This window comes from Culex pipiens, chromosome 2 (assembly GCF_016801865.2).
Source record: "Culex pipiens pallens isolate TS chromosome 2, TS_CPP_V2, whole genome shotgun sequence".
Taxonomy (NCBI): Eukaryota; Metazoa; Arthropoda; class Insecta; order Diptera; family Culicidae; genus Culex; species Culex pipiens.
Window position 1 is genome coordinate 210,479,239 of NC_068938.1, and position 27,382 is coordinate 210,506,620.

At 45.0% G+C, this 27,382-nt stretch overlaps 1 protein-coding gene, 1 long non-coding RNA gene and 1 other non-coding gene across 24 annotated transcripts in view; 2 read left to right on the top strand and 1 right to left on the bottom strand.

Annotated features, from left to right (window-relative positions):
* The window catches only part of LOC120412349 (uncharacterized), a 35,711-nt gene extending 11,739 nt beyond the window's left edge, over positions 1-23,972 (top strand). The window contains exon 3 of the long non-coding RNA XR_005604804.1: positions 22,839-23,972. This is a non-coding gene — a long non-coding RNA (uncharacterized LOC120412349). The remainder of the gene's footprint in view (positions 1-22,838) is intronic.
* LOC120412345 (ryanodine receptor) overlaps positions 1-27,382 on the bottom strand; it is a 63,497-nt gene that overhangs the window by 9,001 nt on the left and 27,114 nt on the right. For 6 of the 22 annotated variants that reach the window (XM_052708449.1, XM_052708446.1, XM_052708445.1 and 3 more), the window contains exons 4-22: positions 25,525-25,539; positions 21,580-21,657; positions 14,914-15,102; positions 14,652-14,851; positions 11,991-14,586; positions 11,851-11,931; positions 10,848-10,947; positions 9,886-9,995; positions 9,726-9,823; positions 9,436-9,660; positions 8,612-9,376; positions 7,821-8,552; positions 7,622-7,759; positions 7,108-7,260; positions 4,164-7,041; positions 3,966-4,103; positions 3,413-3,690; positions 1,493-3,341; positions 1,197-1,433 (exon numbers count right to left, since the gene is read on the bottom strand). In XM_052708449.1, coding sequence (XP_052564409.1) covers positions 1,197-1,433; positions 1,493-3,341; positions 3,413-3,690; positions 3,966-4,103; positions 4,164-7,041; positions 7,108-7,260; positions 7,622-7,759; positions 7,821-8,552; positions 8,612-9,376; positions 9,436-9,660; positions 9,726-9,823; positions 9,886-9,995; positions 10,848-10,947; positions 11,851-11,931; positions 11,991-14,586; positions 14,652-14,851; positions 14,914-15,102; positions 21,580-21,657; positions 25,525-25,539 — 10,860 coding nt within the window. Of the gene's footprint in view, positions 1-852; positions 966-1,196; positions 1,434-1,492; positions 3,342-3,412; positions 3,700-3,965; positions 4,104-4,163; positions 7,042-7,107; positions 7,318-7,621; positions 7,760-7,820; positions 8,553-8,611; positions 9,377-9,435; positions 9,661-9,725; positions 9,824-9,885; positions 9,996-10,847; positions 10,948-11,464; positions 11,565-11,850; positions 11,932-11,990; positions 14,587-14,651; positions 14,852-14,913; positions 15,103-21,579; positions 21,658-25,524; positions 25,540-27,382 lie in introns of all 22 variants that reach the window. The other 16 variants (XM_039572755.2, XM_039572754.2, XM_039572749.2 and 13 more) reach the window with 16 other exon arrangements.
* On the top strand, positions 16,595-16,678 carry Trnal-uaa (transfer RNA leucine (anticodon UAA)). Its single transcript has one exon. It is a non-coding gene; the product is annotated as a tRNA-Leu (tRNA).

The window sequence follows — 27,382 nt, forward strand, 5'->3', positions numbered from 1 at the left end:
AAAACTTAAACGACTAGTTCAGAAAGGAATTAACAATAGATTTATTTTATATGAAGAGTTGATAGACATTAGGACGCAAGTGCGAAGAGGGAATTCCATTTGTGTGACTTTTTTACAAGTTTAAAAAAAGAACAGATCGTACTGAAAGAAGAGCTTACTAAAGTTAAAGTTAGACGTGCAGTCAGAGCGTATTTTCTGGTGAAACTTTTGTTTTCAGAAATCCTGGTATAAGATCAAACCATTCTTTTGAAGAAGAAGAAAAACCTAGCGGTAGAAGTAGTAGTAGTAGTAGTGTTACAGTAGTAGTAGAAGAAGTAGTATTATTCGTTCAAGTAAAAGAAACTAAATTTAGGAAACTTTGCTCTACATTCCTATTAGTTTTTGGGAAATAACTTAGAAGACTGTTAAGAGATATGCCGGGATGTGTTTGTAACGGATTTCGTCGGTAGGAAGTGCGATGCAATGGGGGGATGGCTTCCGGGACAGGTTTGTTTGTTGGTTGGTTACGTGTCCGGTTAGTGGGGGAAGGGGATGGGACTTTTGGGAGGGGTACAACCTACATATGGCTCTCTCGTATATGGAGGGGGGCGATGGGGGGCTCGATTGGCTGATTTTTGCATTTGCTTGGTTTCAGTACGTGTTAGTTTTGGAAAAGAAGTGTGAGAGAAACAAAACTTATCGATTTTGAATGCAATTAATGGTAACTCGAGAAGATTAAAGTTTCAAACAATCCTCGTCTTGGCATTACAACAACTATTACGGCAGTGAATAAAAAAACATAACTCACAAAAAGAAGAAAAAACAAATAAAATTAAGATTTTTTTTTCGAACAACAAAATATAAACTATAAACCTTGGCAGTGAATGTAAGGAGACATGTCTGAAACAAGCAATAACCGCTCGTTTTCTCTGTATCGAGACACAACTTCTATAAACATTTTTACTTTGTTGTTGTGGATGGTCAATCTAGATATATAACCGGAAACAATAGTGTACTTTAGAAAATTGTGATCATGATGATTTTTTTTCTTTTTTATCATTTATTTACTATCAAAAAGGGGGTTTCTGGGATGTTGATGTCGGTTCAACAAATTGACTACTTTGAAATGGAATGGTGCATGATCAGGTATTTCGTAAGAGTAAGTGAGACGTTCAACTCATAGGAAAGGGGCAAATTGGACCAATCGGAACACTTACCATGTGCAGTCCGTACAGGACCTTGGCCATGGCGACGATTCGCTCGACCGTTTCCTCGATCTTGTTGCCCGGCTTCTTGTCCGACTTTTCGATCGACTCCTGCACGACAATGTCCTCCTTCTTGCCCAGCTTCGAGTACAGATAGTGTTGCCAGGACATTTCGTCCGCTGGATCGAGCTTGTCGGGCAGCGTCAGCTGGGTGTGCGCAAACTCGATCACCTCGTACTCTTGCATTTTCTGGAAGAAAGAACGGAAATGTAAGAATCGGTCGTGTGGCAGGTTTCCCCGAACCTTACCTTGAGGTAGCGATCCTTGCAGTGCTGAACCAGCTCCTGCTCCTTGCCGGCAAACAGGTTCAACCCAACCGGCAGCAGACGCTTGAGACAGGCCACCATCAAGCTGGACTGAATCTCCTTGTCCTTGTCGCGCTTCTTGTCACGGGCACGCTTCTTCTTCTTCATCTTTCCTCCGGCTGCTGGCATGTCACCGGAAACGGCAGCCGTACGACGGGTAGCCGTCGGCATGATCAGCGCCATGTTGTCGATTTCGTTCGCCGAGATAAAGTTCTGCTCCTCCTTCAGGAAGTACTGACTCTTGGACCACACGTTGAAGATCTCCGCCACGTAGTTGTACAGCTCTTCCGCTTCGGCGATGTTGTCCTTCAGCCAGTGGTTCCTCTGCAAGTCGACGTACTTGATCAGCAGCGGGTAGAACGAGTAGATGTCACGAACCAGCAGCTGCCAGTCCTCCTGGATCTGGGCCTCAATCTGGGACGTGTCGTCGGTGGAAGACTTGAGGAAGCCTCGCAAGCTCTCCTCCTTGTGGAACATGCTGTCGACGCGCTTCTTGACACGTTCGGCCAGCGGCAGGAAGACGTCCTTCAGCAGCTCCTCGCTGCTGTTGATGATGATCTGCTGGGTGAAGCTAGCGATACGCGTCATCCATGGTGCGTTCTCGTTGGCGATGTTCTTCTTGATCATCTTGAGCACATTCTTCAGCAAAAGATTCATATGATCGGCAGTGACCATTGTGACGTGATTGCCAGACTGGGGGCTCACATTGTCCGGGCCCTGGTTCCACCAGAACGGTAGATACGAGCAAAGCAGTGGCAAAATCACGTCAATGATATGTTGCGCTTCGTGATACGTCTTCTCCGACTCGACAAAGTGATCCACTTCGGCCAGGATCGTCTCCAGCGTCGGCATCGAGCTCTCCATCTTGGTCATAATGTCCTGGGCTTCAAGCGAAGTGTCGGCAATGCGATTAAGCAGCGAGAACGGATTGTGCTTGTTGGCAAACGGTTCCAGGAAGGCCACCGGGAAGACGGAGCTGAATGCTCCCAGGCACGAACCCAGTGCAGGCTTGTGACGCTCGATCTCGGTCTTGAGATACTTACGATCACGCGTCAAGTTGGCGTCCGTACCAAGGGTGTACAAAGACGACAGAATCTTGTATGACGCTACTTGGATTTCGTCCAGCAGCAGATCCGTACCGTAGTCACACGCGGCCAAGTGATCGAACAACGATGTCAATATCGGCAAGATGACCTGATTGACGTACGCCAACGAGGTTGACGTCTTTAGATGCGTTCCACGCAGTCGATCGTACTTGCCCTCCTGCAGATTGAAGATCGTCTGTCCCAAATCATCAGCGGTGTTGTTGAAGAACGTCAACATCGAAGTACGGATAAACTCTGGACAGTTCTTCACCAGTGATTTGGCATCGATGCTCTTGACCAGCACCTGCAGGCAACGTACGGTGATGCGAACATCAGCGCCGAACGCCGCCATGCGATATCTCAACAAGCTGGCCAGCTTACAGAACAACGCCGCTACCATCTCCTTCTCCTTAAGGGACGCCGCACCAACGTTGTTGGTAGCCGTTGCGATCGCGATAAAGTAGTTACGGTTGGACGAGAAGTACTTCTCAATCAACGGAAGCACCACCTTCGAGAAGAACTTGATGTCTCGCGAGCAGGTCTTGAACGACGTTCGCCGGCTGAAAGTCGACGATGGCTTCAGCAGCTTCATGTTGATGGTGGCACGATCAATGTACGAGATCAACTTCTCCAACAGCGAGTAAGCGAAACGGGCTTCGATCGCAGCTGCGGTCATTCCCGGTTCTTCCGTCATTCCGCGGGATGGTCTGAAATAAAAAACAAAGCCGAATCAGTTCCACAACCCCACAAACCCATCAAGCTCCAGTGGTATACACACTTGTGTAGCTTCAGTCCCTGGTACTGCAGGTACTTCAGGAACTCCTGCGAGCGCTCGCGATCCTTGCGTTTCTCCTTGTCGGTCAGCAGGTCGTACGGCACGAGCTGGGCGTGGATCGCGCCGCCGCACTGGTGCAGCTCGTCGAACTTCTTCTGGGCCCAGATGTCGTGCGAGTTCTCCGCCAGCCGTTCGGCCATGTTTTGCATCTCCCTGCTCAGCGTCAGGTTGGTCATGTCGACCGGATGCGGGTTGTAGTTGAACGGCGATCCCGCATCTCCCTGTAATTCCTTTGGGCGTTAATCATCGTCGGTGGTGGAGGTGATGTGTGGATACAAACGAGTGCGTCGTTCCGGGGACACGTCGTGAGTGTGGGGGTGGTGGTTGTGGTGGGGCAAAGATGTTTTATTTGGGGTACCAATTGGATTTGCCGAGTCGTTCCAAACAGGTTGTTTTGGGAGCGTTACAAATTTTGGTAAATTTTGATAGAAATTTCAATTTGGAGGTTAGTTTTGTGATACATTTGGTTAGCTTTACGTGATGGTCTTATACTCACAAGATTTGGCTTGGACTGTCTGCGCGTAGAACCACGGTTCGACAGCGGTACGTCACCCTCAGAGTGTTCAACGCGCCAGTTGAGTGCCAACAAAGCCTTCAAGCTTTCGCGGACTGGATCCTTGTAGCGTTCCTTTTCCTAAAATAAAGACGTGAATTGATACTACAGTTCAACCTAACTTGATTCGTCAACCCTTACGTAATCACTCAGCGTGTTGTACGGCTTGAGTCGAGGATGGGTCTTGTTAGCATCAGACCACGACTCTCCGTAGCTCCAACCGTTCTCCAACTTCTTGCTAGCCCAAGCGTCGTGGTAGTGTTCGCTGAACTTTTGAACGATTTGGTTCAGATCGTTGGTCAGCTGCACCATGTTGGTGTCGATCGGCTGTGGATTGTAGTGCGGCTGGTCCGGGCTGCTCGTACACTTACCGTACAGATCGTCGTCGGAGTTCTTGGACAAGCTGTAGTCCGGCGGCAGGGCGCAACCAATAGCGATCAAGCAAGGCAAAGCTTTGCCAAACAGCTCTGGATCATAATCCATGTTGCTCAGAGAGTCGAAGATGTTCGAAAACAGCAACATCGTGAGACGCTTCTCCTCGTCGGAGGACGCTCCGAACTGGGAAGCCTGGCCACTGCCAGTCGTTCCGTAGTATTTGGCACAGCGGTCGTAGTGCAGCGTCAGCAGTCTGAGAGCCACAGTAGTGTACTCGGACAGCTTGGAAACGTCGACGGTCAGCTTACGCAGCAGTTTCAGCAACATTGCTGGGTGCATGGCAGAGGTCAGCGCAACCAGGAAGTCGGACACAGCTTCACGTTGACCCTTGGTCAGCATACGGTTCTTTGACATTCGGTAGACCGTGTGCAGCGTTGCGTCCAGCAAGCTGGCGTAGTTTTCAGCTTCGTTGTAGAACTTGCTATGCTTGATGAGCAGTGGCAAGATCGAGTTGCCGATGTAGCGGTTCATGGACAAGGCCATGTCACTCTCTGAACCATCGCTACGGTCCAACATAGTGGCGGCACGCAAATCAGGCAGGAATGAATCTTCCAGCAGACGGAAGAACAACTCCTGTACCTCAATTCCGTATACACGTTCAAGGAACAGTACCACGCTCTGTTTGTGTCCGGGAACCAAACCCGAAGGCATGTCCGACTTGGGACGTTCTTCTCCAGCGGCCGGATTGGTCAGGGTAAACTTCAAACTAAGCACACCTTGCAGATCTTCCAGCGGCACCAACGAGCGGAGAATGGCGCGAGCTCGCAGCGATTCGTTCTTGCCCAGTTCAATGACGGCAGCATCCGGTGCGCAACGACCCAACAGGTCCACCAGCGTACAGTAGAAGCTGAGGATGGCAGCTCCGGTGTCAATGTAGTCCTCGTCATCGTCCCCTTCCGGAAGCGGATGCGTGAAGTTCAGCCCAGCAATCATAGTACCTTCTGCCTCATCCTGCATCTTTCTACGCTCGGAAATCTTCTCGGACATCTTGTTGGCATCGATGATGGCCTTCAACAGACCTTCGCCTTCGCCGCGAAGCGCGGGACCCAGACATTCTGGACGGCGGATCAACAGACGGATGACCAAGTTGGCATTCTCCTCGACGCTCTCGCCGTTAACCCACACGCAGAAGCGTAGGAAATCAAGATAGCGTTCACCTTCCACTGGATCCCAGCCCAGATCGGGATAGCCGCGCTCGATGAGCTCAGAGTTGCTCTGGAGACCACACCGAGACAGATAGATGGCAATCTTCTCCAGGTAGTGCTCACGCAGTGCCAACGCCAGTTCCGTGTTCTCCATCAAGCTGGAATAGGCCACGTCCAGCGGGGTCGAACCACGCAGACTTGGACGGGACAGCAAAATGTTGGAGTTTTCCAGCAGGAAGTCAAAGTGATCAAACATGGCACGCTGGTTCTGACGACCAGTTCTACAGAAATAACACAGGAAACGACAGCAAGCCACCACCATCTGATGGGAGGTGTCCTTTTCTTTCGGCGCAGCCTCTTCTCCTTCGGTGGACTGCACCGGAGCGTCGCTTTGTGCTTGAGCGCGACGGCCCAGAGTGTTCATCATGACGGCCATAACGTTCTCGTGCACACGCAGAATACGGATCAAATCCGGATGCTGGAAGAAGGTTGCGTTGTTCACGAGCTTCCACAGCCGCTTGCGCATCAACTCCTCCTCCTCTTGACTCATCTGTACCGGCAGCAGGGCACGGATTTGACTCAAACCAACCCACATGTTGGCCACATCGGCCGTTGTTTTGGAGTTGATAACGTAGGTCTTGCTCAAAGCGTTGATCAACTCGCCGATTGTGTCGTACTGGCGCACCAGCAAGCTGAACATCTCTCGAACCAGCTTGGGATTTTCGATCTGGGACTCTTCAGCCCACTGGACCAGCTGCTTGATCAGCACCTTGCGGAACACTTCCTCTGGGGTCTTCTTTTCGACCTCCTCTGGTTCTTTGGGATCTTCTTCCAGCTCCTTTACGGTGTTGATAAAGTTGTACAACTTCTTCAGCGCACCCGGTCTGGTGTCCTCGGCAGCATCGGTGGATTCTTCCTCTGGTTCCTGCAGCGCGTTCAGCGATACCTTACCCATAAGTTTATCGTGGAACTCGATCAAACGGTCGCGCAGATCAAGGCCGCAGGAACAGTTTTCCAAGTCTTCGCCTTCCAGATTCTTGAAGCACAGAATTGCGTTCATTTGCTCGCGCGGTGGACAGCGGAACTCACGGGTCTTCTTGGCCGCGACGGCACTCGGCAGATCCGACATCTTGATCTCGATGTATCTGCGCAACTGATCCGACTGCAGATCGCAAACGTAGTCGTAGGCAAACGCGATGATACTCTCGGTTCTGTGTCTCAGCTGGACGTCGTACAGATGGTGCAGCAGGTAGCACATCTGCAGTTTGGCACCCTCGGCCATCTTCATGGTCAGCAAACCCTTGCGATGCTCATCCTTACCTTCCTTCTCGAACGCCGGATCCCACGTTTCTGGATCGATCAAGATCAGAATCTTCTCCACGTCCTCGTTGGTGATCACACCGACCAGCAGCAGTCTGTCGGTCAGCTTGATCAGCGGGCTAGAATTACGGCAAGATCGTGTTAGTTTTTAGATTGAGTTGGCGTTGAGTCCGAGTGGTACTCACAGGAACATGTTTTCGTTGGATCCACCAATCGGATCGCGATTGTGAACTTGGTTAATCTCGACAGCCTCTTTCAAGGCGGTCATCACAAACTCTCTCACCACTTCGAGAGGGAATCTTGGCGAATAAAGCGAATCAATTGCCGGTATCGGTTCACTGGAAGAATCTGGTGCTACTAAGGCTGGCATATTCGATTGTGGGGGATTGGGTGATCTGGAGAGGAGAGAATGGCATGCAACAATGTAGAGAGAAGGGGGGCTGGGGTAAACTTAAGAGAAAATAAACAATAAACAAAGTGATTCCACCGTAGGGACCAGGAGCGTCTATGGAAGCTCAAGTGTGCAACTACAGTGATACGGGAGTTAGTAAGTACTACGGGTTAGGAATTGCGTGTGCGCGCTACGATGAATAGCTGTGCCAGTAGGGTACAACTATCCACACACTTCACTCGAGGGTTAGTATCGATTGGGTTAGGATTGATCACATTTTACTCGTGACAGGGTCGGGAAATACTTACGCGATCTCGGTCATGTTCATTTGGGGTTTTACGGAAAGGGTTTGCAGTGAGCGGAGCGAGTGACACATTTCTGGATCAGTGTACAGCTCTTTTAGTTCCGGTCCCAGTGGGATAATGAACTCGTTCTTGCAGACCTCCCTGAGTAAAGGAAAATGTCATTAGTATGAGGACCTGCAGGATTGTTGGAGCGCGAACTTACATTGTAGTTGCGTGCGATTCCAGATGGAGGGCAATCAGCAGATCGTAGAAGCCTAGACGCAGCGGTCCGCTCATGTATTCGGATTGGATAGCGTAAAGCAGCTGCTTCTGATCGACATGGGCACACAAAGCGTGAGCTGCACGGTAGTTGGACTGGTAGCACAGTGCCGAGTACAGCGTCAACGTGTGCGCATGGAACGACAACAGTCGATCCATTTCGATGAGTTCCAGGATGTCGATGCAGCGATCCTCTTCAGGGATGTGCAGCGCAAGCATCGAGACTGGATCCTCGCAAAGCATTGACCAACCGCGTATGTCGGACAGCTTGAGGGCGTGCACTTGCAGGGCGGTGTTCGGTACACGAGCCCACTGATGGGGTTTCAAGCACTGGATCTTCAACCTCGGTGGGAACTGGGGATTGATATGTTTGTCACCGGTCGGGAGGACTGCCGCCGACAGGGGCAGTGTCGTTGGCGTGCGGCCAAGTTCGATCTGTAGGATTTCCTTGCTGGTGGCCTCGACGAAGATGGCCGGGAACAGCTTGGTCTCGGATTCCATCAGAAACACGTGCGAAGTTTCCTTACCCTCACAGGTAAAGCGAATCGTGCCGGTGGCGGTATCGACGAAGCATCCAATGAACATTCCCTGGGAAGCTCCCTTGCCGGAAGCGTCCTGGGAAACTTCGTTGAACAGCTCGTCGGCACGGACCATGTAGCACGACTGGCGGTTGATACTGCGGAAACGAATGCTGTAGTATATTCAGGTTCAATCAACGTGATGAGTTATACTTACACTTCCACGGTCCTTTCGTTTTCGTCCTCGACGAAGATGGACGCATGTCGCACCTTGTCCTGGTTAAAGTTCGTGCTGTGCACGTGGTACTGCGTCGTCACCCAACCGACGAACACGTGGGTCGGATCCTGACCGGGAAAGATTCGCACTCCGTAGAAGTACTCGTTAATCAGCTTAAGACACTCGGCATCGTACACTTCGTTTCCGAACGATTCCACCGGTGAACCTGCTCCCATGGTACCCTTACGCTCCGGAGACATCGGTTGCTGTCCGCGCAGATCGGCCGTAGAGGTACGCATCGTAGCGTTACGAGCAACGGCCCGCTGCTGCACGGCTCCCTTGCGGGGTTCCGGTTCCGGCGTGCGCCGTTCCTTGATCTTGTCCTTGCTCTGATCGCGCTTCTTGCCAAACAGCCGGAACGGACTGCGGCCTCGCTTCTTACGGTCGTCTCCCTCCAGCTCGTTGTCGGAGTATGCGTTCTCCCCGTCCGACATGTGCTCGCCGTTGATTTCGATTCCCGGTGGGCTGAGTCCTTCTCCACGGCGGGTCACCCGCGACGGACGCTGCGGTCCGTTGCGCATTCCCTCGTCCGCTTCGGCAGCATCGTCCGAGTAGTTACGCTGCAGTCCCTTCAGGTCGTTCATGGTGAAGCCACTCTTCATGATGTGGTCAAAGTGAGCCGACGTCTGGTGTTCTGCGGCTTCGGCCATCAATCGGTGCTGCCGGATACGGATCTCCTCCCAGCGGCGCATCTTTTCGTGTTCACTGCAAGAAGATTGGTTAGCTCGAACTACCGGAAATAACATCACCTCTCAAAGTCTTACTCGATAAACGTCGCGGCGCAGGTAACCGGAAGCGACAGTCGCAGAAACTCCCAGTTGGCCTTCTCCATCGTTTCGAAGGTGTTGTGCGAGATCTTCAGACACGGCGGCGTGTCGGCACCACCCGGAATGCGGTTCACATCGATCTTGCAGTCCGGGATGTCCTCGGTGTTCTCGAAGATGGGCTGATCCTTGGTGTACCAGTGCGTGACGGCACGCTTCATGTTTCTGCAAGATGCAAAAAGGCAAATGTAGGCACTCTACTAGGAGCTTCTGACCTTGGAGCGACTTACACGCAGAACGGTTCGTAACCCTCTTGCAAACCGCAAGTGGTGAACCACTTGAGCGAGTCAACGTCCTGGCCGTACACGACGCGGGCTTTCTGGCCAATCTGAAAAAAGAGCAACCGTTAACAGTCAGTCGAGATGTCTCAAGATCCTTTCCGATACGTACTCCGATAGTGCAGGCCGGCACGAAACCGACGCCTTCCGGTGCGGTCACATCGGCAAAGGTGGTTTCACCACCGAGGGCGTCCATCAGCAGTTCACCGTTGAGTGAGAAACCTAGTTGGGAGGAAAGGGGCAATCTTGTAATATCTCGGCAGGATTTCGAGGGAAAAGGGCAAACAAGAGGTTAAACACAAAGCGATCTATTTGCTGCGAAAATCTTTAGTAACTTTTCGGCTGAAGGGGGGCTTCGCTTCGGCACGGTATTGAAGCGGCCTCTTTCATGCCAAGTTAAGCGACAAAAGCAATGTTAGTTGTTTGCGAAAAGTGCTACTCAGTGTTATGTATTTACACTTTGGATTAATCATACTTTTTAGGTTAGAATGCTGATCAACTACAAGTGCGAATGATGCGATTGTTGGCGATCGTTTTCGATTTCGAATGGGATGGTGATGTGGGCAAATTTCTATCAACGCAAGACATGCAAATCAATCGGTTTACTCTTTCAAAACATTCTCTTCTACTTTTCTCGTTATTTTTGGTTAGAATATTCTGTGGGATGCTATATTTGCTGGACTGCTGGAAGTATTTATATATAAAGATAGTGCAGGCTGAGTTTCTAGTCAAAAACCAATCGCAAATCTCAAATAAAAAAGGAAAGCCCAAACGAAACTAGTCTTCGGTATCAAGAAAAAGCGCTGGCCAATCAGTACGATTTTGTAAGAACAATCGGCACTACTCTGTTCTGTCTGTTGGTTTGTACTGTACTAAGTCTGTTACTGGGAGTATGTTAAATTTTGCTGAAGAAAAACTGTAAATATGTTTCAAAAGCGCGTCTTATTGCTAGTAGTTGAAGTTGTAGTATTTATAGAAAAATGCATAGTTTAGGCGGTTGCGGTTGCTGCGGTTGTTCACAAAAGTATCGTTTGCTAGATTTTGGTTGTTCTAAGATTTGAAGAGAGCTCTTACTGATCGTATGATCCACTAAGTCAAGAAATACACCAACGATATCGCCAGGTACCCACTGTTTGCCGAATGATTCCGTTGCACCTCCAGACACTTTTTCTTCCTATAAATTTTTGAGGATTTTTTTTTAGTTCAGAGGATTTTGAAACACGGATTAGCCAATCGTAGTAAAGTGGATGTGTGTGTGTGAATAAGTATGTACGTGCAGTGGCCGGGTTGAACGTGTGTGTGTGTAGTAGTAGGTATGTATTGGTGTACAGAATGAGAGAGAAAGAGAGAGAGAAGAAAAGAAAAGAGAACAGTGTTAAGTTGTACGAGACGCATAGAGTATGATGGGTTCCGAAATACAACAAATAACGAGTAAGAAGATGACCACGACGAATCTTTGACCACACCCATCGCTGAAGGGACACGACGATCGTCCGTAAGCCTACTCCGTTAAGTCGACAACAGACACCGGATGGGGATGAGAACCAGAGTTACGACTTGAGCAATGACTACGAAAGGCAATACAGATCGGATATGAACGCTTACGAGAATGAACGAGCAACAAGGTCAACGAATAGGTAGTAGGTAGTAATAGGGCTGAAGGTTTGGGAATCTGAGGTGGTTGTGCTTACTCATGCTCTTCTCGTGGACGTTTATGAAGCAACCGATGATGTCTCCGACCTGGTAGCGCTTACCGAAATCTTCGACCGTGTGCAGGTGCAGCTTACGTGACTACTCGGGGAAGGGCACAGAGCGTACGAGCGCGCGTCAGGTGTGTGAGTTCAAGGGAGGGTTGGAGGGCGTCGTACCATCCGGGATGTACAAACTTACATTTGAGATTTAATCTAGTTCATTGCGTGGAGGTTTGGGTTCTACTCGTGTCGTGAGAATGGATTTTTGTACTCTGGGGACCGAACTGATATTGTGGAAGTTGGTGATGGTGTGCACGACAGAAGAGTAATGGGAAGAATTGTCTGGGATGACTGCGCAGGGGATGGTCCCCAACGCCCATACTTACATTGTAGCCGTCGAAAGCCCACGAAGAATCGTCACTGCCAAGCATGGTGCCCGGGTTGCAGTCCGCGCGGGCCCAACCGACCTGCAATACAATGGAATGTTTACATTTGCGAACCCCAACACAACCTCACTCCAACAAACCCTCATCGGTCCGGCGGTCAGCACTTCAAACTCAAAGTACCACTTGCCGGAGGTGACGGCGTAGTTCTTCTCCGCACGGTACGTCCGGAACGCGGCAAACTTCATGCGGAACGCTTCGGCAGCCAGAGCTTCGTTGGCCTCGCCGGTCGGTGGGTCCAGGTTGTAACCGTAGATCAGCAGCGTGCGGACCGTCTCCGAGGCGGTGTCCCGGTTAGCCTTCTTGATCGCTTCGTCGACCTTGCCGTACGGGACCAGATGGGGGCTGCGACGGTTCTCGCCGTCTTCGTTCAGACCGTACGTCCAGCCCTGTTGGATGCGCTCCTTGGCCCACAGGTTGTGCGTGTTTTCCGCGAGCTGGTCGATCAGCTCCTCCATCTTGGGGTTCAGCACAGCCGCGCTCAGATCGAGCGGAGCAGGCTTGTATCCGTTGCCTTGCATGTACGGATCGTTGGGCAAGCGGATGGGGCGAATTCTCGCCGGTGGTTTGTCGACCGAAATGTAGTATCCCAAAGCGAGGATCGTTTTGAGCGTTTGGACGGCCAGTTGGCAATCGTATCGCTTTTCGGCAGCTGGCAGCTTCTCGAAGGACGTCAAGCACGGATGGACTCTGTACATGTCGTCACGACGTTCGCCCCAGGTCCAACCGGCTTCGATTTTGTTCAAAGCCCACATCTCGTGGATGTTCTCCGCGAGCTTATCCTTGATCGTTTCAACGGAAGCTGGCAGTGTTACGGTGGAAGTGTCGGTTGGTTTTGGAACGAACGCGGAGTCATCCTCCACCATCCACGGTCCGGCGAGGACGTTCTTGTTCAAATTTCCAAAGTAGAAGCACGGGTCCAGGCTAAGGTTTTGGTGGGGCATAAGGCACTGCACCAATGGAGAGAATCCTGGTGGTGGGTTGAACTTGAGACGACCGTGATCGCCTCCAAACAGGAACCGACAACTCAGCTTGGACGAGCAGCTCATCACTGGGAAGAACATGCCGTACAGGTTGAAATCGGTAAAGCAACCGTGCACGGGTTCACCGTTGAACGTGAACCGAATTACTGGAACGCTCAAATCCAGTGTACACCCGATGACATCACCCTTTTTGATGTACGGTTCTGTAATATCCGCGTTGACCACGCGAGTCTTCTTGCCGGCAGACCAAAAGTGAACACCATCAAAACCGTACGAGTACAGATCGTCACCAACGCCGTTTCCACCCCACCGTTCGCCACCTCCGGGGTACGGAACGTAGCCGGTATTGTTGGCCCAACCAATTCTCAGATGTGGCATCATGTGCGTAGTCTGCTCGATATGATCCATGGTGACCTCAAAGTACCACTTCTGATACACTGCCGATCCCTCGACGCGTCCAACAAAAATGTTCGGCCGGATGCTGGCAACGTGATCCACCAAGCTCGTCTGCAGCAGCAGGTTCTTACCCGGTAGCAAAAAGTCACAAATGTTGTTCTGCGAGGATCGCACCGCAACTCCGTTACCGACGCACAGCGAGCAAAGGACGTCCAGAACCTTCGGGTCACGACCATGCTTCTCGAGCAGCGAGATGATGACCTTGATGTGTTCGTCTCGCATCATGTTCAGCGCTTCCGGAGAATCGATCAGCACGCAGTGGAGTACATCCAACATGCCGGAACCCTCGCTGGAAGCCTGCGATCCCAGACGGGAAAACAGCCAGTTCAGCCGGTTCGAGTTGGCAAACTGGGCACAATTGGTGTGGTTGCCCTTGATGATGGCGGCGAGCAGCTGGTACAGATAGCCGGAGATCATCTCCCAGCTCTGGCCGGACTCGTCACTTGCCAAGAACGACGCCAGGAAGCCCTGGGACGAAATGACGTTGATCTTGTCGATGGCCTCCAGGATCAGGTTCAGCACGCCTTCCTCCTGGAACAGATCCTGACGGTTACGCAGGGCACGCAGTCGGTTCTGTCGCTCCTCGTGTTCCATGTCGTCTTCCGGTTGGGCAAAGTAGTTGATCAGATCCTCCAGGCACATCACCATCTCGCCCAGATTGACCGTCTGCAGGAAGATCGAGTGGCGACGGTTCTCCTGGAGCGTTTCGAGACCCCCGATGAACTTGGTGAACAGATGGCTACACTTGCGGATGACCCGCGCCGTACGGGATTCTTCCTCTTGCGAGCGGGAAAAGTCCAACCCGTCGTCCATCTTACCCTCCTCGTGCAGCATGGCCTGTTTCTCCTCGACTTTGCCGACGCCCTTCTTCTTGGTTTCGTAGCTCTTGTAGCTGACCCACAGTGCGGTTTCGTAGTGCTGCATGATGACGGTCGAGTCACCATACTTGATGATCGGAGCACCGATAATCTCCAGATCCTTATCCTCGAGGATCACCTTCTGGTCGTCCTTCTCCGAACGCAGCACGAACGCGGTCTGCGTCGTGGTGGCCTGATCCCGGGTCATCAGGATCAGCTCGTTGTTCTCGTTGACGCCCAGGTAGCGACCCGTGGTCAGATGTCGGATCCTCATCGGGTGGGACCAGTTGATGAAGCCACCGGCCCACTTGGTACGGGCCAGCTCCAGTCGCCACAGCGATCGAGCCTGCGACATCACCGAACCACCCTCGTACACCACAATGCTGGAAGAAGAGTAGGGAATATCAAGTTAGACGTCGTAGCCATAACGATACCCAGGACTACTCACTTCTGCCCGGGCTCTTCGCCCCATGTACTCGGTATCGTTAGACATTCGTCACCGCCGTGGAAGAACCGCAGCACGTCGCCGCCAAACACGTAACCGACGTACTTCATGCGCGAGATGCCGGTTCCGTACGGCTGCACGCTCCAGTGGGTGACGTGGAAGCTCGCGTTGACCACGGACAGGTCGTTCTCCTTGGTGGTATGCTGCGGGTTGCACAAAAGTCTCGTTAGATCTTGCTTCCTCCCAAATCCATTCCCCAACTCACCAGATAACGCTCGGTCGCGACCGAGACCAGGATCAGGTCGTCACCGACGCGAACCTTCTCACCCTCGGAACGCTGCTTGCTCGCCGGATGGACCGTCCACCAGCACGCCTCGCCCTGGCTGTGCTCCTGCAGACCTACGTCGAACGACAGCTTGTCGTTGGAGGACGAGGTGGAAAGGCACGCTAGGTACTGCGGGAAGAAATGGGTGCGGGGTTTAGTTCGATTGAACGGCAAAGTTCGAAAGTCATTCAACACCTTCCCTTTATTGCTGGGACTCGGTCGTGGCGGACTGTGGAAAACCAATTAAAAAGTGTTGCATTCTTTTAATTCAGCTCGAGTTCTCCTTCTATCCACGAAACAATTGCATCAGCAATTCAAGATATCTCATTAAAAGGGTCCTTCATCCTTTTCTTTCGTGCGATAACTACATATAGTGTAAGGTAGAAGAGGCAAAGAACGAAACAGCTCTTGAAGGACAGTGGATTCGCGCCACCGCTCAATAATTGACCCAGAAAAGGTCGGGCTCCCCGGGATGACGGTGGTTGGGTTTTGGGACAAAAATACTGCGGTTAAGGTTACATAAGGACAAGGACATTTTTTGTTGCGGTTTTTGTTTGTTCACGACCTTGAACACAACTGGTTTGAGTTAAAAGAATTCTTTTTCTTTAATTTGATAACATTTGAGACTTGAAATCAAATCAAAATGACAATTTTTTTGCGGTTTGTAAATGAGAAATCTGCTTACAAATCCACCGGAAATTTCAAGCAGCAGCAAATCAAAGCTCCCGAATCAATATTCAATCGACCTCCTACAAGAAACAGCACGTCCGCTTGTTTTCTTTTATACCTAAGATCAAACGACCAGAGGGCACCCTCCCGCAAGCAAACAATCAACCGGTCCAAAGTGTTTTGTGCGATAATCTGATTTCCTTCCAACTTCATTTCCCTCCGGCGGCCAACGAAAGCGAAAACCCAACCGCACGTTCTTCCATAACTTTCCACTTTCAACCAACCTGGCACGTGCACAGTCTATGAAGAAGAAATAAAAAAAAGAGACTAAAGCAAACAAGCGGAAAAACGGTTGAAAAATATTTCCCGGACGTGGGCGGAGGACGCCCATCGCGGGAAAAATGCTTATTTATGGACGAGCGTGCGTAAATGCACCAACACACCGCAAAGTAGAATCTCTCGTTGAATCACCGTCCAAACGGATTTCAAGCTGTTCTCCGCTGGCCACTTGCCAGCAGCTACCGGCCACGCTACAGTGACGCTACTAAGTACTGATGTTGTGTGTATCTTCGCAGTATAGTTACATATCGTTATTACATAAACTAAACAGTGGCCCTCGGATTGCGTGACTTGCGGTGCTTAACACGAAGGTGTGTACTCCGTGTCCACGTGGTCCTGGTCCAACGATTGCATGCCACCCGAAAGGATACTGCTATCTGCCATCTTCGGGGCTACTTGTTTGATTGACTGTCAGCGGGCGATAAAATCGCCCTCCGCGTCGTTGATTAACTGGCCCCTCCAGAAACCCCGTCTAATTGCTCTCTTTGCGCCACACGTGTAACGTGGGGAGAGGCCATGAATAATGCAACTATCATTAGTTGCTCTTTGATTGGCTTTCTTTTTCTTTTGGAAGCTACGAATGTGCGCGTCTCTGGTGAGTTCACATTCACAAGTCAGAATGGCCGAGCGGTCTAAGGCGCCAGATTTAAGCTCTGGTTCCCGAAGGGGAGCGTGGGTTCGAACCCCACTTCTGACAGTTTCTCTTTTTGGCCTTTTTTTGTCTGGCGATTTTTTTAGTGTTTGATTGTTTTCAATGGTATACCATATGGTATACCTATAGGTCTCATTAAACTTCATTATATATTGGTAAACGAATTTTTATTTGTTTTCTAGGGCCAAATTTGGACGTGTTTCAAATTAATATTTTTCGAAATAAGTATGCAGTCATTTTTGTTTTATCCCAGATTATGGATTGAATCTGGAGTTTTTTTTTTTAAAAGGTCCAACAAACCAAATTTCCAGTTTTTGCTTTTTGGGTGTTTTACCCCTGACTCAAGGCGGTTTCAAAAACACCCAAAAAGCAAAAACTGGAAATTTGGTTTATCGGAACCTTAAAAAAAAAAAAACTCCAGAAATGCTAATGGTTTAAGTTTGTATGGGACTATCCATAAACCACGTGGACACTTTGTTGGAAATCGTCAACCTCCCTGTCCAATTGGTTTATGGGTGGCCCCTTGAAAAAATGTGAAAAACAATAAACATTCGAAAAAGTGACTGGAAAATTATGAAGATAAGCAAATAGGCAAAAGATAGTGAATAAAGATTGAAGAATAGTCCTGGAAGTACCAAAAAAATAACTAAACAAGATAAGGGGATATCCATAAACAACGTGAACAATTTAAGCAGTGGCTTTGGCGATTATCTACGCTCCATACAAATAGATTTTTTTTTGTATGAGCAATCCTCCACTTGTGAGGAAAGGGAAGAGTCTTAAATTCCAAAAAAGTAACCACGTAGTTTATGGATGGCCCCTAAATGCATATAAAAATGCTAAACAACTTGTTCAAAATAAGTTCCTTTAAACGGGCAAATAAAAAAAAACCTTGATAACCTTTTTGAAGTCGCGTGCTTTGGTGTTTCATACAAGTGCCCTTACAAAGTGTGTTCTACGGCCAAATATCTAAAAATACGTCATGATTTCGAAAGAGTCCAATTAGTAAAAAAATCTATTTTGTTCTGTAAAAAGGGCAAGATGGCTTTCAAGTTTTTTTGTTTTCTCATCTAAAAAAAAGTTTCCCAAATTCTTTATTTGATTTTGCTCAGAGAATATTTTGGGTCGAGCTTCGAGTCGATTTAGGCTCGATCTTACTACAGTCCAGACTCGATTATCCGAAGTTTCGATTATCCAAATTTCGATTATCCGAAGGTTTGTACTAGACTTCAAATAATCGAATCACGAACAAAAAAATCGTATTTTTTTATTTTCTTACTTTTAACATCAAATTTGAGTTCTGCGACCCCGTTTTGGTCAAATTTGCATGGTTGATTGCCTATTAAAGTTAAAAAAAAAAATGCATTTTTCAATATTTCATCACCGCCATTTTGGCCACCAACATGGATTTAAAAATTCTAAATCACTTTAGAGTAGAGCAGTTCTCTCAGATTTCGGTCATTCGATTTTTTTTTGTATTTTTTAATCCGGCTAAAACTTTTTTGGTGCCTTCGGTATGCCCAAAGAAGCCATTTTGCATCATTAGTTTGTCCATATCTTCCATACAAATTTGGCAGCTGTCCATAAAAAAATGATATGTGAAAATTCAAAAATCTGTATCTTTTGAATGATTTTTTTGATCGATTTGGTGGCTTCGGCAAAGTTGTAGGTATGGGTACGGACTACACTGAAAAAAAATGTTACACGGAAATTTTTTTTTGGTGATTATTAATTTAACTTTTTGTCACTAAAACATGATTTGCAAAAAAAGACTATTTTTAATTTTTTTTATTTTTTGATATGTTTTAGAGGACATAAAATGCCAACTTTCCAGAAATTTCCAGAATGGGCAAAAAATCTTTGACCGAGTTATAATTTTTTGAATCAATACAGATTTTTTCAAAAAATCGAAAAATTGGTCGCAAAAATTTTTCAACTTCAGTTTTTGATGTAAAATCGAATTTGCAATCAAAAAATACTTTAGTGAATTTTTGATAAAGTGCACCGTTTTCAAGTTATAACAATTTTTAGGTAACTTTTTTGAAAATAGTCGCAGTTTTTCATTTTTTATAATTAGTGCCCATGTTTGCCCACCATTGAAAAAAATATTTATGAAAAGCTGAGAAAATTCTCTATATTTTGCTTTATTGAACTTTGTTGATACGACCCATAGTTGCTGAGATATTGTGCCATGCAAAGGTTAAAAAACAGGAAAATTGATGTTTTCTAAGTCTCACCCAAACAACCCACCATTTTCTAACGTCGATATCTCAGCAACTAATGGTTCGATTTTCAATGTTAAAATATAAAACATTGGTGAAATTTTCCGATCTTTTCGAAAAAAATATAATTTCAAAATTTTCAAATCAAGACTAACATTTTAAAAGGACGTAATATTGAATGTTTAGCCCTTTTAAAATGTTTGTCTTGGTTTAAAAATTTCAAAAATATTTTTTTCGAAAAGATCGGAAAATTTCACGAATGTTTCATATTTTAACATTGTAAATCGAACCATTAGTTGCTGAGATATCGACGTTAGAAAATGGTGGGTTGTTTGGGTGAGACTTAGAAAACATCAATTTTCCTGTTTTTAAACCTTTGCATGGCAATATCTCAGCAACTAAGGGTCGTATCAACAAAGTTGAAAAAAGCAAAGTATAGAGAAATTGCTCAGCTTTTCAAAAATATTTTTTTCAAAAGTGTGCAAACATGTGCACTAATTTAAAAAAATTAAAAACTGCGACTATTTTCAAAAAAGTCACCAAAAATGGCTATAACTTGAAAACGGTGCACTTTATCAAGATTTCACTAAAATACTTTTTGATTGCAAATTGGATTTTACATCGAAAAATGAAAAATTTTTGCGACCAATATTTCGATTTTTTGAAAAAATCAGTATTGATTCAAAAATTCATAACTCGGCCAAAGATTTTTTGCACAACCTGGACTTTTCTGAAAAGTTGGCATTTGATGTCCTCTAAAACATATCAAAAAATGAAAAAAATACAAATAATGTTTTTTTTGCAAATCAAGTTTTAGTGACAAAATGTTAAATTAAAAATAACCAAAAAAAATTTTCCGTGTAACATTTTTTTTCAGTCTAGTCCGTACCCATACCTACAACTTTGCCGAAGACACCAAATCGATCAAAAAAATCATTCAAAAGATACTGATTTTTGAATTTTCACATATCATTTTTGTATGGACAGCTGCCAAATTTGTATGGAAAATTATAAGGACAAACTAATGATGCAAAATGGCTTCTTTGGGCATACCGAAGGCACCAACAAAGTTTCAGCCGGATTAAAAAATACAAAAATTAAAATTGAAGAAAAAAGACCGATTTCGTAGAGAACTACTCAGTAGTTTAGGAGTCATTCTTAAGCTCAACAATAGAAAAAACAGACATTTTTTTTCGTGATTCGGTTATCCGAAGTGACATTTTGCCAAGGCCTTCGGATAATCGAGTCTGGACTGTATTCAGAAAAAAGGTTCATGGAAAAAATTTGCCGCCGCGTTATATTTTTTTCATTTTTTTTTTGGAAAAAATATTATCCTAACAATTTTTTTTGTGGTTCAAATGGGCAATTATTGAAAAACCAAAATTCTTATGCTTTGCTCACAGAACAATAACCAGCTTGTGGAGCGAAATTTTGAAGAAAGGTTCCATATTTGACGAGCCCAACGTGCCAAATGTGTGATAGTGTGCGTGCATACAGTTTCAAACACCTGTCAGACGCATTTAACTGTGCTATGGTGAATTCAAAATGGCCGTTTATATGCTGATTGATGAATTCCGGAAAGATTTACATCTGTTTTTCTGTGGTTATGCGTAGAATTGCAGTATAGGTGTCGAAAGCCCAACATATTTCAAAATAGAAAGCAAGTTTCACATAAATATAAACTTAAAAATTATAACACAGCCAAACAGACGTAAATCATTTAACAACTTCATCAACAATTAATTTACCTTTTTATCACAGCAAAGTCTTGACATTTTGAGAGCTTTTTTCATCTAATGATGTTTAATTGCCTCGATCCTTGTTCTGAGTGCTTGTCACAACCCAGTTTGATTTGCAGGCCCAATATATAGATTAATGCGTCTTGAAGTACAGACTCGCATCGGCCCTGAATTTCGCATTGGTTTGTGAAAGGCACTCAAAACAAAATATCAACTTGTAATCATCAGGTGAACAAAATTACAATCAATACATTCAAATTCATTTTTATAAGTTAAATGAATGTAGATACACCCAAACGACGTTCGGATCATTTTGCTACAAATCTGCATAATGACGGCTGTTTGAATGTATTGCAGAAAAAAAATCGCGCCATGAAGCGCTAGATGAAAACAAAGGGAGAGAGCTATAACATATTCTTCTCTCTGAAGTTTTGCTCGGGGACGCGACAGCATTATATGTGTTGATAGGAACTGCAGATCTCTAACATGTTTACACACGGGCAAAAATGATATACGGGCTTGCTGCAAAATCTGTCTTAAAAGGTAACAGTTTTAGTAGCAAATCCACTATGACAGATTCTGATATATATTTTTCCTGTGCGTGTAGACCACAATGCTACATAAATAAAAGTGGTGGGTTCCTGACAATTCAAATTGAAATTGTTAAATTGTTATTTGATGAATTTAGAAAAAAGAATTTTGGCTGTTTGTCTGTGATTGTAATTTGTTTTTTATTTGTCATCATGAGGATATATTCCCGCTGAAAGTTTTGAATGATATACAACCTGTCACCCTTAAAGCTGCCTGTTACGAAGAAAATTACACCATTATTCCCGCTGATTTATCGCGCACACTTTTCCAGGGTTTTCCACACACCGATCCGTGAACGACCTTCGTAATTAACGGTCCTGCAGGGCCGCGTTTTTATGCCCACCTTATACACTCGCACAATTTATGTAACAATCATTCCCACGCTCATACTCACCATATCACTGTTGTTGTGACGCAGCAGGATAGCATTGCCGTACAGCAGCGTCCGGTGGCCGGAACCGGTTCCCTTGCCCTTGTTGTTGGGGAAGGAGGACAACGGGGGTGGTCGGACAATGGCGGAGGAAGAGGGGGAAGAAGAAAAAGAAGATAAATAGTTAATAAATTTAGTGTAGCGTGTTCGCACGGTTAGCACACGTTTGCTTCATCTCATCTCATCATCTCACGTTACAAAGCGTCAGGTTAGAAAATGTGTTCAATTATTTTCTTACTTTGGTGTGTGTGTGTGTGTGTTTGTGTGTGTAAATCGGATTAAACTGTGAATCCCAAATGTGGTAAATGTGACATTCGCATAACCGTGAGTTAAAGGCATTCCAGGCATATTTGTGCTAGTGGTAGTAAGAGTTTGTAGTAGTAGTAATAGTAGTTTACATTCGCCGCGTTTTCTATTCTATACATATTGTACGGAAAGGAGGGAGCACATCCAGTGTTGCTAGTGTGACTTATTTTTATATTATTGTGTCATTTGCTTAAATATTTTATTTTTGGCAGTTCAAGGTTGCGCACATTCAACGGAAATCTTAAGTCTAGCGGAGAGATAGAGGAGCTCAACATTGAATTCACGCGATTCTTACATAGGGTTTTCCTGGTAGCTCAATTTTGTGTGTGTAGAAAAATTAGTTTTTACAAACGCCAGTGTACGTGTGTGTGTGTGCGTGCGTGCGTGCATTTCGAAAACCGGTTCAAGATATCACACAACTCTTTGAATTGAACGGATTGAGTGTAAAGTTTTGTTTTATGCTCATTGATGCAAAAAAAAGAGTGGAAAAACTCGAATTTTCAAACATGAAAAAGTTCCATGCAAAAGTGGCTGTCGCATGCCACCAGCCACTTTGCCATCAATCTCTTGTCCCGTTGAGAGTTGCTGCAGGTGGATTAGATTGTCACGGCAAGACATGCTGTCAGGATAAAGTTTTTTTTTATTCCTTGCCTTTCTGCAAGGCTAGTAGGATTCTTTGCAGGGGTTTAAGGTTCTGGTGCGGCGGTTCTTTTTTTCATTTTTTCGAAGGATTCTTTCGTGAGTGTTTTCAGCAATCGATTTGGCTTTGGGGTTGAAGGGTTTGCTGCAATTTCGTGTAACAAGTTGAACGGTTTGTCAAACAAGCATTTTTTTAAAAGATATAATCAAAATTGATAAATTTTAAAATATATTAAAAAAAACTTGCAATATCATGCCATTTTTCTCTCTCTCGATAGATTCACCGCTTGCAAATCAAAGGGAGGGGGGTATGAAAAAAAGATGACAGCCACCGCCGTATCGTGTCACGTCGTGATGCATCCCGTCTCGAGAAATGATGCGAGGTAGTGTAGCATGCAGTAGTGACAAGCAAATTGCATTATTTTTACAGGGTGTCACCGATGTGGACCGTCTTGGCGTAGTGTTCTGGTAAGGAGATTTTTTACATTAAAAAAAATATGTTTTATTGTTGTTGAGATGTCAAACATTTTTGAACGATATTAGGACCTCAATTTTTTGTGGCACCTTCTACAACGTTGTACAGATCCGTAATGCTATGCTATGCTATGCTAGATTAGGATCAGGTGAGGCTGTGTTTGAATGCAGAAGTTTTGAGCGACAAAATATCCTTATTTTTTCAAAAAAACACAAAAAATCTATAACGAATTTCAACCAACTTTTTAAAACGAATCAGAATTCAATAAGCAAAAGTTAAGAAAATTGACCCAAGTCGCCACACCGGCGACTATTGGCCGCAGTTGGAGCAGAAGCAAGAAAAAAAAATCATGTCACTCCGTATTCAAAACCCCGGGGTCACTCGAGCAGAGATCGTCTGTGAATGTTAATGCTGTAAGTTTCTCGCGGGGAGGAAAAAACGGGGGGATTTGGTGCAATTTTCCCATGATTTTTTTTTTGTTATTTTCTCTCGCTGTTTTTTTTTGTCCGCTAGAGCAGGCAGAGTGCCTTCATCGAACCGTGGGGTTTTCTGCTCCCAGGGGTGTGCTCTAAAAGCAAAGTTCTCTTCTTTTTTTTCGTGTCGTCTACAAGGTCTGAAAGGATCGATTTTTGGTGGGATTATCCTACTCGACGTTTCTGTGGGTTTTCCGAGGTATGATTTATCACTCTCGAAGACTAGCTCGGGATTGGGTGCGGAAAATGGAGTGTGAGTAATTTTACGATAATCCTTGTTTGCAGTTTAGTAAAAGCAAAAATATTATCAATTTTTCAATCTGATGTTGGAACTTTTGAAACTTTTTCATTGAATAGTTGCGTTGAGAATAAAACAAAAAACTAAAATTATTGATCAAGTTTCAAAGAGAACTTGAACGCAAATAAAAAAATAAAACATTGTTAAGATTGTTCTTGACATGACATTAGCTACCAAATAAAGCAAGAGAGCAATTCTCTACGGAATCGGTTTTTTTTTTATTTTAATTTTTGTATTTTTTAATCCGGCTGAATTTTTTTTTGGTGCCTTCGGTATGCCCCTAAGAAGCCATTTTGCATCATTAGTTTGTCCATATAATTTTCCATACAAATTTGGCAGCTGTCCATACAAAACTGATAGTTGAAAATTCAAAAATCTGTATCTTTTGAAGGAATATTTGATCGATTTGGTGTCTTCGGCAAAGTTGTAGGTTTGGATAAGGACTACACTGAAAAAAAAAAATGATAAAATGTAATAAAATCAGGAAGTAAAAATATTATCTTCAAAATTTTATTCACAAAGCACATTCCTCAGTTTCTATGTTTTTTTTACCCATATAAATTTGAGCAAAATTATGTATTTTATTTCAGATTTTAAATCGACTTTTATCAGCTGTTTTCACAAGGACATTGACGTAATCAGAATGCAAATTTATCCAATCCTTTTTATCGCACAAACAGTGCTTACTCTAATGTAGACAATGAATTTTATGAGCGTTTCATGTGTCCACATTGTGGACCGTTCGCTGCCTCTCTGGTGAGCTACATTTTGAAACAATACTTGAAACTACTGGTCGAGGGTAACGACACTCCGGGGGTTGTTTTTCGCCTTTTGTGCAAATTTGTGTGTCGATGAAAAGTAGGCTTCCACTATGGCGGATATTTTCATGCGACTTTTTTCCTATTGTTTGATAAACCACAGACAAACAGATAGGACATTTGAATTTTCAATTATTTTTTTCTCAAAGATATTTCGGAGGTCCGCTTGTCTGTGGTCTCAACTCTGTACACAAGGATGTTTGCGAGCCGAGAACGACGCAACTCAAGGATTAAAACCGCTCCAGCTCTCTATTGTACGCTGTTCAAGGACGTGCGCCACTGTCATTGTCACTGGCGCTTGTGTGTGTGTGTTTGTGTGTCTGTGTGGATAGTTCGCCAGTTTTCGAGGAGCAAACTTTGACATTCAGAAACAAAGAGCGGTTAGACTTGCTTCAAAGCAAATTTGTAGAGTATTTTGTGTTTGTGTTTTTTCAACTTTGGTTTTTTCAGGCAAAGTGGTAGTATTTGCATTCTTTGGTTTCATTCCGCACAGTTTCAACATAGGTTTTGAGAGGAAAACACTTAAAAATGACAAAAAAAGAAGGAGTTCACATCACAAACACGGCGGCGTTCAAAAGAGACAGACGGGGAGAGGAAGAAAGAAAGTAAAAGTTAGAAAGAAACGAATTTTGAAAACCATATCAAACAACATAACAAAAGAAAAAAAAGAGGATGAAACAAAAAAGGAGAGAAGAAGAAAATAAAAAGAATAAAAAACACCAAATTCAACCAATTGGAAAAGAAAGAAAGTAAAAAGAAACAAACAGAATTTTACAGTAAAAAAACAGATAGGATTTGCTTGCTTAGAACGTTTTGGTTTTTGGTTGGAATGGGGTTTTTGCTTGCGGGATGAAATCTGGTACCATTTTCTGTAGTGGCGGACTGAAAGTGTGTACTTACTACCGACTCATTGCCCTGGAATTAAGAGAGAAAGAGAGAAGAAGAAGAAGCCAGACGGTGTGGTTGGATGAAATTTTGTTGCTTGAACATTTTTGTGGTGTGATTTGTAATATTTTTCTAAATTTCTTTATGGGTTAGGTTAATCGCGTGACAGCTTAATCGTACTGAGTAACGTCCAGTAAGGGGTCGTAAAATCAGGAGCACTTCAATTTTTATGGAATTTTTGACAAAATTCGCGTCAAATATGACGAGGGGAAACATAAAACAAAGTAAAAAAAAACAAAAGCTAATTTGTTCTTCTTGGCGACCTTCAAAACTTTCCACCTGTTTGCAGTCAGTACGAGTGTGTGCGTGTATGTCGTGCAATTTTTACGACCGCTTGGGGATCGACTTCCCCAAAAGCCTGCCTCCCAACCTAACCGGCATAACTTTATCTTTTCTGGACCTTTTTTCCGTTTCTACCGTAAAAAAAACATAACCTCACCGTCGTTCGCAGCCATTTTCACGGTTATTGTCGGATAAGTTACGACCACCGAAGTCGACCCAACGACGAAGGTCTAAACTGCCAAAAAAACATTAACTGTATGTGGGAGTGTGTGTAAAAGATGAACATATAGGACCTTTTTGGGTCTTGTTTTTTTTGGTTGAAGGAGGAGGAGAGCTAAGCCGTCAAAAAACAAAAAGCAAAAAGAAAAGCACGGCACTCAACGTGTAAAAACATGTAGAAAATGGCTCAATAATAAAACTTATAACAATATCAATACGTTGCTCGATGTCGCGTAATCTTATCTTAAAGGTAACGATTGTGCAGAGTGGGTACTATCTGAATGAAAAATTAAGCTTGTGTTGTGTATAAATATATATTTATGTGAGGAGTCCGGTTCCTTTATTGTATATCAACCAGATTTCTACAAGTTGGCGTTTTCGTTGGTGAATAATTTGAGGTTTTTAAAATATTGTTTATCAAAAGGATCAAGGGTAAAAATATTTGGCAGTGTTGCCAACTTTTAAAAAACCAAAGGTTCTTTAAAGTTTCACAGAAAAAAATATAAAAATGTGAACTTTTCGAACAAAATATTTCCAAACTTAAATTGCATAACTTTTAAAAAATCATACTTTGAATAAATTTACCTCTATCTTTGTTACTGACCGTTTCTTCAAAGTTTTCCTAAACATATGAATAAAAAACTGGCAACACTGCCAAATATATTCAGTCCTTGCTCGAAAGTTGTCTTTTTGTATCTTCTAAAAAAAGGTTGCCGCAGGCCAAGTGCGAATGATTCTGATGATATCTCTTCAGTTGACGCTCAGGCGAGGAACATCCTGGAAGGAGCGTCACTGACTACGTCCGTAGTCCTGTTAGATCTTTCTTGATCAGGACAGTATAGCTCTGGTTCCTTGCAAGTGTCCTATTTTCTTACCTCCACGTTGGCTTGGTTTTCATGATGACCTAGCTGGTGGCCTGTGGAAACGGATCGTAAACCTTTGACCAGCGAGGGTCAGAGTCGAGACGGCTAGAAGAAAGGGGCGCGTCAATGTGGGAAAGGGAAGTAATTTGTGATTGTAGACGGTATTGTTTAGATTCGCAGTATGTTGAGTCAACTGCTGTGGATGTACCTGAACGTTGCAGAACGGGGTTTCCTCTCTCCTTTCCATTTTCAGCTACCATCTATCATCTGTTTATTTTGCTTCACTGATTTTCTTAAACGGCTTTTGTTTACTATCCTCCATTTGATTTCGATTTTACTCATTTGATTCTCTTATTTCTCAACGCTTTTCCACTCTATTTTACTAATTGATGCTGCTGCAACAAACTGTTTGCTTTCCCTTAATTTGGCAGCGATGTCAATTTTGTTTA